Source organism: Cinclus cinclus, chromosome 8 (assembly GCF_963662255.1).
Source record: "Cinclus cinclus chromosome 8, bCinCin1.1, whole genome shotgun sequence".
NCBI classification, from domain to species: domain Eukaryota; kingdom Metazoa; phylum Chordata; class Aves; order Passeriformes; family Cinclidae; genus Cinclus; species Cinclus cinclus.
Genome location: NC_085053.1, coordinates 29768415 through 29782726, shown reverse-complemented (window position 1 = coordinate 29782726; position 14312 = coordinate 29768415). Strand labels below are relative to the sequence as shown.

The 14312-nt window shown below is 35.2% G+C and overlaps 1 protein-coding gene across 4 annotated transcripts in view; it reads right to left on the bottom strand.

Annotated features, from left to right (window-relative positions):
* MIER1 (MIER1 transcriptional regulator) overlaps window positions 1-14312 on the bottom strand; it is a 43097-nt gene that overhangs the window by 2357 nt on the left and 26428 nt on the right. For 3 of the 4 annotated variants that reach the window (XM_062497964.1, XM_062497963.1, XM_062497961.1), the window contains exons 9-12: window positions 13679-13760; window positions 9519-9613; window positions 5016-5143; window positions 689-819 (exon numbers count right to left, since the gene is read on the bottom strand). In XM_062497964.1, coding sequence (XP_062353948.1) covers window positions 689-819; window positions 5016-5143; window positions 9519-9613; window positions 13679-13760 — 436 coding nt within the window. The remainder of the gene's footprint in view (window positions 1-688; window positions 820-5015; window positions 5144-9518; window positions 9614-13678; window positions 13761-14312) is intronic. The other variant, XM_062497962.1, reaches the window with a different exon arrangement.

Genomic DNA, 14312 nt, shown 5'->3' with positions numbered 1-14312 from the left:
AGGCTGGGATGGAGTTCCAGGGACAGGGATGGGCTCTCCTGTCCCAGGACGGGCTGGGATGGAGTTCCAGGGACAGGGATGGGCTCTCCTGTCCCGGGACAGGCTGGGATGGAGTTCCAGGGACAGGGATGGGCTCTCTTGTCCCAGGACAGGCTGGGATGGAGTTCCAGGGACAGGGATGGGCTCTCCTGTCCCAGGACGGGCTGGGATGGAGTTCCAGGGACAGGGATGGGCTCTCCTGTCCTGGGACAGGCTGGGATGGAGTTCCAGGGACAGGGATGGGCTCTCCTGTCCCAGGACAGGCTGGGATGGAGTTCCAGGGACAGGCTGGGATGGAGTTCCAGGGACAGGCTGGGATGGAGTTCCAGGGACAGGGATGGGCTCTCCTGTCCTGGGACAGGCTGGGATGGAGTTCCAGGGACAGGGATGGGCTCTCCTGTCCCAGGACAGGCTGGGATGGAGTTCCAGGGACAGGCTGGGATGGAGTTCCAGGGACAGGCTGGGATGGAGTTCCAGGGACAGGGATGGGCTCTCCTGTCCCAGGATGGGCTGGGATGGAGTTCCAGGGACAGGGATGGGCTCTCCTGTCCCAGGACGGGCTGGGATGGAGTTCCAGGGACAGGGATGGGCTCTCCTGTCCCGGGACAGGCTGGGATGGAGTTCCAGGGACAGGGATGGGCTCTCTCACCGTTCTGGGTGCTGCTGCTGCCCTCATCCCTCTCGGACTGGCCGGCGCTGCTGGAGGCTGCGGGCGGAGGGGACGGGGCCCGGCTGGAAGCTGCGCTCTCGCTCTCGTCCAGGAGACGATCCATGTAATCCCTGCAGGGAACACAGAGCTCAGCTGGGATGGGAATATCCCAGAAATCCATGGAATCCCTGCAGGAAACACAGAGCTCAGCTGGGATGGGAATATCCCAGAAATCCATGGAATCCCTGCAGGAAACACAGAGCTCAGCTGGGATGGGAATATCCCAGAAATCCATGTAATCCCTGCAGGGAACACAGAGCTCAGCTGGGATGGGAATATCCCAGAAATCCATGTAATCCCTGCAGGAAACACAGAGCTCAGCTGGGATGGGAATATCCCAGAAATCCATGTAATCCCTGCAGGAAACACAGAGCTCAGCTGGGATGGGAATATCCCAGAAATCCATGTAATCCCTGCAGGAAACACAGAGCTCAGCTGGGATGGGAATATCCCAGAAATCCATGGAATCCCTGCAGGAAACACAGAGCTCAGCTGGGATGGGAATATCCCAGAAATCCATGTAATCCCTGCAGGAAACACAGAGCTCAGCTGGGATGGGAATATCCCAGAAATCCATGTAATCCCTGCAGGAAACACAGAGCTCAGCTGGGATGGGAATATCCCAGAAATCCATGTAATCCCTGCAGGAAACACAGAGCTCAGCTGGGATGGGAATATCCCAGAAATCCATGGAATCCCTGCAGGAAACACAGAGCTCAGCTGGGATGGGAATATCCCAGAAATCCATGGAATCCCTGCAGGAAACACAGAGCTCAGCTGGGATGGGAATATCCCAGAAATCCATGTAATCCCTGCAGGAAACACAGAGCTCAGCTGGGATGGGAATATCCCAGAAATCCATGGAATCCCTGCAGGAAACACAGAGCTCAGCTGGGATGGGAATATCCCAGAAATCCATGTAATCCCTGCAGGAAACACAGAGCTCAGCTGGGATGGGAATATCCCAGAAATCCATGTAATCCCTGCAGGAAACACAGAGCTCAGCTGGGATGGGAATATCCCAGAAATCCATGTAATCCCTGCAGGAAACACAGAGCTCAGCTGGGATGGGAATATCCCAGAAATCCATGGAATCCCTGCAGGAAACACAGAGCTCAGCTGGGATGGGAATATCCCAGAAATCCATGTAATCCCTGCAGGAAACACAGAGCTCAGCTGGGATGGGAATATCCCAGAAATCCATGTAATCCCTGCAGGAAACACAGAGCTCTGCTGGGATGGGAATATCCCAGAAATCCATGGAATCCCTGCAGGAAACACAGAGCTCAGCTGGGATGGGAATATCCCAGAAATCCATGTAATCCCTGCAGGAAACACAGAGCTCAGCTGGGATGGGAATATCCCAGAAATCCATGTAATCCCTGCAGGAAACACAGAGCTCAGCTGGGATGGGAATATCCCAGAAATCCATGTAATCCCTGCAGGAAACACAGAGCTCAGCTGGGATGGGAATATCCCAGAAATCCATGTAATCCCTGCAGGAAACACAGAGCTCAGCTGGGATGGGAATATCCCAGAAATCCATGGAATCCCTGCAGGAAACACAGAGCTCAGCTGGGATGGGAATATCCCAGAAATCCATGGAATCCCTGCAGGAAACACAGAGCTCAGCTGGGATGGGAATATCCCAGAAATCCATGTAATCCCTGCAGGAAACACAGAGCTCTGCTGGGATGGGAATATCCCAGAAATCCATGGAATCCCTGCAGGAAACACAGAGCTCAGCTGGGATGGGAATATCCCAGAAATCCATGTAATCCCTGCAGGAAACACAGAGCTCTGCTGGGATGGGAATATCCCAGAAATCCATGGAATCCCTGCAGGAAACACAGAGCTCAGCTGGGATGGGAATATCCCAGAAATCCATGTAATCCCTGCAGGAAACACAGAGCTCAGCTGGGATGGGAATATCCCAGAAATCCATGGAATCCCTGCAGGAAACACAGAGCTCAGCTGGGATGGGAATATCCCAGAAATCCATGGAATCCCTGCAGGAAACACAGAGCTCAGCTGGGATGGGAATATCCCAGAAATCCATGGAATCCCTGCAGGGAACACAGAGCTCAGCTGGGATGGGAATATCCCAGAAATCCATGTAATCCCTGCAGGGAACACAGAGCTCAGCTGGGATGGGAATATCCCAGAAATCCATGGAATCCCTGCAGGGAACACAGAGCTCAGCTGGGATGGGAATATCCCAGAAATCCATGTAATCCCTGCAGGGAACACAGAGCTCAGCTGGGATGGGAATATCCCAGAAATCCATGGAATCCCTGCAGGGAACACAGAGCTCAGCTGGGATGGGAATATCCCAGAAATCCATGGAATCCCTGCAGGGAACACAGAGCTCAGCTGGGATGGGAATATCCCAGAAATCCATGTAATCCCTGCAGGAAACACAGAGCTCTGCTGGGATGGGAATATCCCAGAAATCCATGGAATCCCTGCAGGAAACACAGAGCTCAGCTGGGATGGGAATATCCCAGAAATCCATGTAATCCCTGCAGGAAACACAGAGCTCAGCTGGGATGGGAATATCCCAGAAATCCATGGAATCCCTGCAGGAAACACAGAGCTCAGCTGGGATGGGAATATCCCAGAAATCCATGTAATCCCTGCAGGGAACACAGAGCTCAGCTGGGATGGGAATATCCCAGAAATCCATGGAATCCCTGCAGGAAACACAGAGCTCAGCTGGGATGGGAATATCCCAGAAATCCATGGAATCCCTGCAGGAAACACAGAGCTCAGCTGGGATGGGAATATCCCAGAAATCCATGGAATCCCTGCAGGAAACACAGAGCTCAGCTGGGATGGGAATATCCCAGAAATCCATGGAATCCCTGCAGGAAACACAGAGCTCAGCTGGGATGGGAATATCCCAGAAATCCATGGAATCCCTGCAGGAAACACAGAGCTCAGCTGGGATGGGAATATTCCAGGGGGAATATCCTGGAAATATTCCTGGGGGATACCCTGGAAAATGGGGGAGAAATGGGAAATGGGGGATGGAAAATGGGAGGGAAATGGAAAATAGGGGGAAACGGAAAAGTGGAGGGAAAAATAAAAAAAATGGTGGAAATGGAAAAAATGGGGAGATGGAAAATGAGGGGAAAATGGAAAATGGGGGGAATGGGAAAGAGGAAGGAAAAAAATGGAAAATAGGGGGAAAATGGAAAGGGGAAAATGGAAAATAAGGGAAAATGGAAAATGGGGGGAAATGGAAAATGGGGGGAAATGGAAAATAGAGAGGAAATGGAAAATAGAGAGGAAAATAGGGAGAAATGGGAAAAAAGGGGGAAATGGGAAATAGGAGGGGAAAAAATGGAAAACAGGAGGGGAAGAAAAAAATGGAAAATAGGGGAAAATAGAAAATAATTGAAAATGGAAAACAGGAAGTAAAAAAATGGAAAATAGGGGGGGGGAAACCCACCATGAATGGGAGGAGATGGGGAAGCCAGGTCAGAAAAACTCTGTGAGTCCTCTGAGCCCCAAAATGTTTGGGAAAATAAAAATATTCCAAAGGAGGAGGCAGGAAGAAATGAGGAATGCAAATAAAAGTTAAAAGAAAAATAAAATAAAATAAAATAAAATAAAAAAATAAAAAAAATAATAAAAAAAAATAAAATAAATAAAATAAAATAAAATAAAATAAAATAAAATAAAATAAAATAAAATAAAATGAAATAAAATGAAATAAAATTGGAAAGAGTAGGATGGAGATGAGCATCCCCTCTTTCCTCAGCCAGGAAAAGGAATTTTGGGTACCCAAAAAAAAAAAGAAATAAAAAATGATTTGTTGGTGTGTCAGAAGGATGGAGAGACAACAATCCAAAAATCCCACCTGAAATTTGGGATTCAGGCTTTGGTCTGGAAAAGATATTTAATGCAAACGTGCATTTAAAAGAAAAACTTATTCATATTTAAATTCTTAGTCATATTTCAAACCAAATTTAACAAAACTCAAACCTGCTCCTCGGCGTGAAGCTCGCCTTATTTTAAAGAAATGAATTTTACAGATGATTTTATACACATTTATTTATTTATTTATTTATTTATTTTTGTTGTTGTTTTTTAAAATATTTTGGGTGTTTTCTTACAGCAAATGAGGCTCTGAATCCTTGAATTTTCAGCTGAGAACGGGAAAAAAAAAAAAAAAACAAAAAAAAAAACCCAAAAAAAAAAACCCAAAACCCCCAAAAATCAGGATTTAAGGCCAAAAATGATGAAATGAGGCAGATCTTACGTGACCCCAGGGTGCAGGTTGTATTTTTTCTTCCCAAAACGGGTTTGTTGAGCGAAGAAATCGTAACGTTCAGATTTTTTCCACATGTAATAAAAAGCCACACATTCCCCCACGGAGCGGGTCCGGACCTGGCAGCAGAGCCAAAGAAATCTGGGTGAGGTTTCAGGAAGTTTTGGTGCAAAAAATTCAGTATTTATAGGGAAAAAAAAGAGAAATTTCAGGTTAAAGGCGATGGGAAGAGAGGATTAGAAAATCCAAATGGAGGGGAAATTAAGGGAGAAAAGGTAAAAATTTAAAATTTGGAAAAATGTAAAAGTAGAACAAATCTGGGTGAGTTTTCAGGAAGTTTTGGTGCAAAAAATTCAGTATTTATAGGGAAAAAAAGAGAAATTTCAGGTTAAAGGCGATGGGAAGAGAGGATTAAAAAATCAAATTGGGGGTGGAAGTTAAAGGTGAAAAGGTAAAAATTTAAAATTTGTAAAAATATAACAAATGTAAAAAATGTAAAAGAAATCTGGGTGAGGTTTCAGGAAGTTTTGGTGCAAAAAATTCAATATTTATAGGGAAAAAAAAAGAGAAATTTCAGGTTAAAGGCGATGGGAAGAGAGGATTAGAAAATCCAAATGGAGGGGAAATTAAAGGTGAAAAGGTAAAAAATGTGAAAATTTGTAAAAATATAAAAATGGAAAAAATGGAAAAAAATCTGGGTGAATTTTGAGGAATTTTTGGTGCAAAAAATTCAATATTTATAGGGGGAAAAAGAGAAATTTCAGGTTAAAGGCGATGGGAAGAGAGGATTAAAAAATCAAATTGGGGGTGGAAGTTAAAGGTGAAAAGGTAAAAATTTAAAATTTGTAAAAATTTGTAAAAATGTAACAAATGTAAAATTGTAAAAGAAATCTGGGTGAATTTTAAGGAATTTTTGGTGCAAAAAATTCAATATTTATAGGGAAAAAAAAAGAGAAATTTCAGGTTAAAGGCGATGGGAAGAGAGGATTAGAAAATCCAAATGGAGGGGAAATTAAAGGTGAAAAGGTAAAAAATGTGAAAATGAAAAAATGTAAAAGGTAAAAGAAATCTGGGTGAGTTTTCAGGAAGTTTTGGTGCAAAAAATTCAATATTTATAGGGAAAAAAAGAGAAATTTCAGGTTAAAGGCGATGGGAAGAGAGGATTAAAAAATCAAATTGGGGGTGGAAGTTAAAGGTGAAAAGGTAAAAATTTAAAATTTGTAAAAATTTGTAAAAATGTAACAAATGTAAAATTGTAAAAGAAATCTGGGTGAATTTTAAGGAATTTTTGGTGCAAAAAATTCAATATTTATAGGGAAAAAAAAAGAGAAATTTCAGGTTAAAGGCGATGGGAAGAGAGGATTAGAAAATCCAAATGGAGGGGAAATTAAGGGAGAAAAGGTAAAAATTTAAAATTTGTAAAAATGTAAAAGTAGAACAAATCTGGGTGAGTTTTCAGGAAGTTTTGGTGCAAAAAATTCAGTATTTATAGGGAAAAAAAGAGAAATTTCAGGTTAAAGGCAATGGGAAGAGAGGATTAGAAAATCCAAATGGAGGGGAAATTAAAGGTGAAAAGGTAAAAAATGTGAAAATTTGTAAAAATATAAAAATGGAAAAAATGGAAAAAAATCTGGGTGAATTTTGAGGAATTTTTGGTGCAAAAAATTCAATATTTATAGGGGGAAAAAGAGAAATTTCAGGTTAAAGGCGATGGGAAGAGAGGATTAAAAAATCAAATTGGGGGTGGAAGTTAAAGGTGAAAAGGTAAAAAATGTGAAAATGAAAAAATGTAAAAGTAGAACAAATCTGGGTGAGTTTTCAGGAAGTTTTTGGTGCAAAAAATTCAGTATTTATAGGGAAAAAAAGAGAAATTTCAGGTTAAAGGCGATGGGAAGAGAGGATTAAAAAATCCAAATGGAGGGGAAATTAAAGGTGAAAAGGTAAAAAATGTGAAAATTTGTAAAAATATAAAAATGGAAAAAATGGAAAAAAATCTGGGTGAATTTTGAGGAATTTTTGGTGCAAAAAATTCAATATTTATAGGGGGAAAAAGAGAAATTTCAGGTTAAAGGCGATGGGAAGAGAGGATTAAAAAATCAAATTGGGGGTGGAAGTTAAAGGTGAAAAGGTAAAAATTTAAAATTTGTAAAAATTTGTAAAAATGTAACAAATGTAAAATTGTAAAAGAAATCTGGGTGAATTTTAAGGAATTTTTGGTGCAAAAAATTCAATATTTATAGGGAAAAAAAAAGAGAAATTTCAGGTTAAAGGCGATGGGAAGAGAGGATTAGAAAATCAAATTGGGGGTGGAAGTTAAAGGTGAAAAGGTAAAAATTTAAAATTTGTAAAAATGTAAAAGTAGAACAAATCTGGGTGAGTTTTCAGGAAGTTTTGGTGCAAAAAATTCAGTATTTATAGGGAAAAAAAGAGAAATTTCAGGTTAAAGGCAATGGGAAGAGAGGATTAGAAAATCCAAATGGAGGGGAAATTAAAGGTGAAAAGGTAAAAATTTAAAATTTGTAAAAATTTGTAAAAATGTAACAAATGTAAAATTGTAAAAGAAATCTGGGTGAATTTTAAGGAATTTTTGGTGCAAAAAATTCAATATTTATAGGAAAAAAAAAGAGAAATTTCAGGTTAAAGGCGATGGGAAGAGAGGATTAAAAAATCCAAATGGAGGGGAAATTAAAGGTGAAAAGGTAAAAAATGTGAAAATTTGTAAAAATATAAAAATGGAAAAAATGGAAAAAAATCTGGGTGAATTTTGAGGAATTTTTGGTGCAAAAAATTCAATATTTATAGGGGGAAAAAGAGAAATTTCAGGTTAAAGGCGATGGGAAGAGAGGATTAAAAAATCAAATTGGGGGTGGAAGTTAAAGGTGAAAAGGTAAAAAATGTGAAAATGAAAAAATGTAAAAGTAGAACAAATCTGGGTGAGTTTTCAGGAAGTTTTTGGTGCAAAAAATTCAGTATTTATAGGGAAAAAAAGAGAAATTTCAGGTTAAAGGCGATGGGAAGAGAGGATTAAAAAATCCAAATGGAGGGGAAATTAAAGGTGAAAAGGTAAAAAATGTGAAAATTTGTAAAAATATAAAAATGGAAAAAATGGAAAAAAATCTGGGTGAATTTTGAGGAATTTTTGGTGCAAAAAATTCAATATTTATAGGGGGAAAAAGAGAAATTTCAGGTTAAAGGCGATGGGAAGAGAGGATTAAAAAATCAAATTGGGGGTGGAAGTTAAAGGTGAAAAGGTAAAAATTTAAAATTTGTAAAAATTTGTAAAAATGTAACAAATGTAAAATTGTAAAAGAAATCTGGGTGAATTTTAAGGAATTTTTGGTGCAAAAAATTCAATATTTATAGGAAAAAAAAAGAGAAATTTCAGGTTAAAGGCGATGGGAAGAGAGGATTAAAAAAAATCCAAATGGAGGGGAAATTAAGGGAGAAAAGGTAAAAATTTAAAATTTCTAAAAATATAAAAATGGAAAAAAATGGAAAAAAATCTGGGTGAATTTTGAGGAATTTTTGGTATACAGAAATTAATTATTTATATTAAAAATATGTTTGGGATTTAAAAAATCTGGATTAAAAAAATTTGGATTAAAAAACTTCGGGATGAAAAAATTTGGGGTAAAAAAATTTTGGGATTAAAAATTTTTGGATTAAAAACTTTGGGAAGAAAAAATTTTGGAATAAAAAATTTGGGATGAAAAAACTTTGAATTAAAAATTTTTGGAATAATAATTTTGAGATTGAAAAATTTGGATTAAAAAAATTTGGGATGAAAAAAAATTGGGATAAAAAAATTTGGGATAAAAAAAATTGGGATTAAAAAATTTCGGGATAAAAAAATTTGGGATGAAAGAATTTTGGATTAAAAAATTTTGGGATTAAAAATTTTTGGATTAAAAAATTTTGGGATTAAAAAACTTGGAAATAAAAAATTTGGGATGAAAAAATTTTGAATTAAAAAATTTTGGAATGACAATTTTTGGATTAAAAAATTGGGATTAAAAAATTTTGGAGTAAAAAATTTGAGTTGAAATAATTTTGGATTAAAAAATTTTGGGATTAAAAAATTTTGGATTAAGAAATTTTGGGATTAAAAAATTCTGGAATAAAAAATTTGGGATTAAAAAATTTGGCATTAAAAAATTTTGGGATTAAAAAATTTTGGGATTTAAAAAAAATTGGGATGAAAAAATTTGGGATGAAAAAATTTGGGGTTAAAAATTTTGGGATTAAAAATTTTTGGATTAAAAAATTTTGGAATAAAAAATTTGGGATTAAAAAATTTTGGGATGAAAAAATTTTGTGATGAAAAAAATTCCAAATCATTGCAGGATTCTTTGCTTTTACAACCTAAAAAAAAAATTCCAATTCTTTTCCTGTTTTTTTTCCTTTTTGAATTCCTGATTAGATTTAATCAGCACGAATTTCTTTTTTAATATCAAAAAAAAAAAAAAAAGGAAATTTTTGAATTTTGAATTTAACCTTATTCGCCTGGATCACGTGGAAATCTTTGCCATAAACTTTCAATCCTTGTTCAAAATTCCTGCATTCTTCTTCTGTCCACACTGATAATTCTTCTGCAGAAAAATCCAAATGAAGAAAAATGAAAAGTCATCAGAAAAAAAAAATATTAATTAAAAAAAAAATTAATATTAATTAATCAAAAGTGATGGAAAATCTCCGGAATTTCTTTTTTTTTTTAGCAGAAAAATGGGAATTTTTACCTTGGAAGGATAAATTGGGAAATTTTATAAAATAAAAAGTTTAATTTATTGCTTTGTTTATTTAGGATGAATTAATTTAAATTCACAGGGGATTTAATATTTTATTTTATAAAATAAAAGTTTAATTTATTGCTTTATTTATTTAGGATTAATTAATTTTATGTATCAGGATTTTAATGTTTTATTTTATAAAATAAAAGTTTAATTTGTTCCTTTATTTATTTAGGATGAATTAATTTAAATTCACAGGGGATTTAATATTTTATTTTATAAAATAAAAGTTTAATTTATTGCTTTATTTAGGATTAATTTATTTTATGTATCAGGATTTTAATGTTTTATTTTATAAAATAAAAGTTTAATTTATTGCTTTATTTATTTAGGATGAATTAATTTAAATTCACAGGGGATTTAATATTTTATTTTATAAAATAAAAGTTTAATTTATTGCTTTATTTAGGATTAATTTATTTTATGTATCAGGATTTTAATGTTTTATTTTATAAAATAAAAGTTTAATTTATTGCTTTATTTATTTAGGATGAATTAATTTTATGTATCAGGATTTTAATAGTTTATTTTATAAAATAAAAGTTTAATTTATTCCTTTATTTATTTAGGTTTAATCAATTTAAATTCACAGTGGATTTAATATTTTATTTTATAAAACAAAAATTTAATTTATTCCTTTATTTATTCAGGTTTAATCAATTTAAATTCACAGGGGATTTAACATTTTATTTTATAAAATAAAAGTTTAATTTATTGCTTTATTTATTTAGGATTAATTAATTTTATGTATCAGGATTTTAATGTTTTATTTTATAAAATAAAAGTTTAATTTATTGCTTTATTTATTTAGGATGAATTAATTTTATGTATCAGGATTTTAATGTTTTATTTTATAAAATAAAAGTTTAATTTGTTCCTTTATTTATTTAGGATGAATTAATTTAAATTCACAGGGGATTTAATATTTTATTTTATAAAATAAAAGTTTAATTTATTGCTTTATTTAGGATTAATTTATTTTATGTATCAGGATTTTAATGTTTTATTTTATAAAATAAAAGTTTAATTTATTGCTTTATTTATTTAGGATTAATTAATTTTATGTATCAGGATTTTAATGTTTTATTTTATAAAATAAAAGTTTAATTTATTGCTTTATTTATTTAGGATTAATTAATTTTATGTATCAGGATTTTAATGTTTTATTTTATAAAATAAAAGTTTAATTTATTGCTTTATTTATTTAGGATTAATTAATTTTATGTATCAGGATTTTAATAGTTTATTTTATAAAATAAAAGTTTAATTTGTTCCTTTATTTATTTAGGTTTAATCAATTTAAATTCACCGGGTTTTAATATTTTATTTTATAAAACAAAAATTTAATTTATTCCTTTATTTATTCAGGTTTAATCAATTTAAATTCACAGGGGATTTAACATTTTATTTTATAAAATAAAAGTTTAATTTATTGCTTTATTTATTTAGGATTAATTAATTTTATGTATCAGGATTTTAATGTTTTATTTTATAAAATAAAAGTTTAATTTTTTCCTTTATTTATTTAGGATGAATTAATTTTATGTATCAGGATTTTAATGTTAAATTTTATAAAATAAAAGTTTAATTTGTTCCTTTATTTATTTAGGTTTAATCAATTTAAATTCACAGGGGATTTAATATTTTATTTTATAAAACAAAAATTTAATTGAATCCTTTATTTATTTAGGATTAATTAATTTAAATTCACAGGGTTTAATGTTAAATTTTATAAAATAAATGTTTAATTTATTCCTTTATTTAGGATGAATTAATTTTATGTATCAGGATTTTAATGTTTTATTTTATAAAATAAAAAGTTTAATTTATTCCTTTATTTATTTAGGATGAATTAATTTAAATTCACAGGGGACTTAATATTTTATTTTATAAAACAAAAGTTTAATTTATTCCTTTATTTAGGATGAATTAATTTTTATTATTATTATTACTATTATTGTTATTAATTTTGTTCATCTGATTAATTTGATTACTTGGATTATTAAGTTATTATTATTATCATTACTATTATTACTACTATTATTATTAATTTTGTTCATTCGATTAATTTGATTACTTGGATTATTATTGCTATTATTATTATTATTATTATTATTATTATTATTATTATTATTATTAACTGTGTTCATCTGATTACTTGGATTCCTTGGATTATTATTAATTTTTAATTATTATCGTTATTACTATTATTATTAACTTCGTTCATCTGATCAATTTGATTACTTTATTATTAATTTCATTATTTTTATTCTTATCACTGCCATTATTATTATTATTACCATTATTATTATTATTTCTACTATTACTATTATTTTTGTTCACCCGATCACTTGGGTTCCTTGGATTATTATTAATTTGATTATCATTATTACTATTATTTTTATTATTACCATTACTGTTACTATTACTATTAACTGTGTTCATCTGATTACTTGGATTACTTTGATTATTCAGAATATTATTATTATTATTATTATTATTATTATTATTATCATTATCATTGCTACTATTGCTATTACTATTGCTATTACTATTGCTATTACTATTGCTACTATTACTATTATTATTACTACTACTATTATTATTATTATTATTATTATTATTATTATTATTTTTGTTCATCTGATGACTTGGATTCCCTGGATTACTATGACTGTGACTATTATCACTAAGAGCACCATTCCTACTACTAAGAGCACCATTCCTACTAAGAGCACCATTCCTACTACTAACAGCACCATTCCTACTAAGAGCACCATTCCTACTACTAAGAGCACCATTCCTACTAAGAGCACCATTCCTACTAAGAGCACCATTCCTACTAAGAGCACCATTCCTACTAAGAGCACCATTCCTCCCATCACTAAGAGCGCTGCACGCCCTGGCTGTGGGAACCCTGAGCTGGGTGCGAGCTCAGCCCCGCGGGGTTTACGCGGGGTTTAGGCAGGGTTTACACGGGGTTTACACGGGGTTTACACGGGGTTCAGGTGGGGTTTACACGGGGTTTACACGGGGTTCAGGTGGGGTTTACACGGGGTTTACACGGGGTTCAGGCGGGGTTTACACGGGGTTTACACGGGGTTCAGGTGGGGTTTACACGGGGTTTACGCGGGGTTTAGGCAGGGTTTACGCGGGGTTCACACAGGGTTCAGGCGGGGTTTAGGTGGGGTTTACACGGGGTTTACACAGGGTTTACACGGGGTTCAGGTGGGGTTTACATGGGGTTTACACGGGGTTTACACGGGGTTCAGGCGGGGTTTACACGGGGTTTACATGGGCTTTAGGCGGGGTTTAGGCAGGGTTTAGGCGGGGTTTAGGCAGGGTTTAAGCGGGGTTTACACGGGGTTCAGGCGGGGTTTACACGGGGTTTACGCGGGGTTTAGGCAGGGTTTAGGCAGGGTTTACACGGGGTTTACGCGGGGTTTACACGGGGTTTAGGCAGGGTTTAGGCTGGGTTTACGCGGGGTTTACATGGGGTTTAGGCGGGGTTTAGGCAGGGTTTAGGCGGGGTTTACGCAGGGTTTACGCGGGGTTTAGGCTGGGTTTAGGCGGGGTTTAGGCAGGGTTTACACGGGGTTTAGGCAGGGTTTAGGCTGGGTTTACACGGGGTTTACATGGGGTTTACACGGGGTTTAGGCGGGGTTTAGGCGGGGTTTAGGCGGGGTTTAGGCTGGGTTTACACGGGGTTTACGCGGGGTTTACACGGGGTTTAGGCAGGGTTTAGGCTGGGTTTACGCGGGGTTTACACGGGGTTTAGGCAGGGTTTAGGCTGGGTTTACGCGGGGTTTACGCGGGGTTTACGCGGGGTTTACGCGGAGGAGGAAGCTCGGGGGATGCGCGCCTCACCTCGCGCTGCCCGGACGTTGAAGCGCAGCCTCCGCAGGGACTCCTCGGGGTCGAAGTTGCATTTCACCAGCTCGTACAGGGCCTGGGGGCACACGGACACCTTCATTAGTGCTCAGTGGGGAAATTCACATTTTTATCAATGTGGAATGGGAAATTCAATTCTTTTATTAATGTGGAATGGGAAAACTTCAATTTTTTATTAGTGCTCAATGGGAAAAATTCAATTTTTTATTAGTGCTCAATGGGAAAATTCAACTTTTTTAATTAATGTTGAATGGGAAAATTCAATTTTTTATTAGTGGTCAATGGGAAAAATTCAAATTTTTTATTAGTGCTCAAGGGGAAAAATTCAATTTTTTTATTAATGCTGAATGGGAAAATTCACATTTTTATCAGTGCTCAGGGGGAAAAATTCACATTTTTATCATTGCTCAATGAGGAAATTTCACTTCTTTTATCAATGTGGAATGGGAAATTAAATTCTTTTATTAATGTGGAATGGGAAAATTTCAATATTTTATTAGTGGTCAATGGGAAAAATTAAATTATTTTATTAGTGCTCAATGGGAAAATTCAACTTTTTTAATTAATGTTGAATAGGAAAATTCAATTTTTTATCAGTGGTCAATGGGAA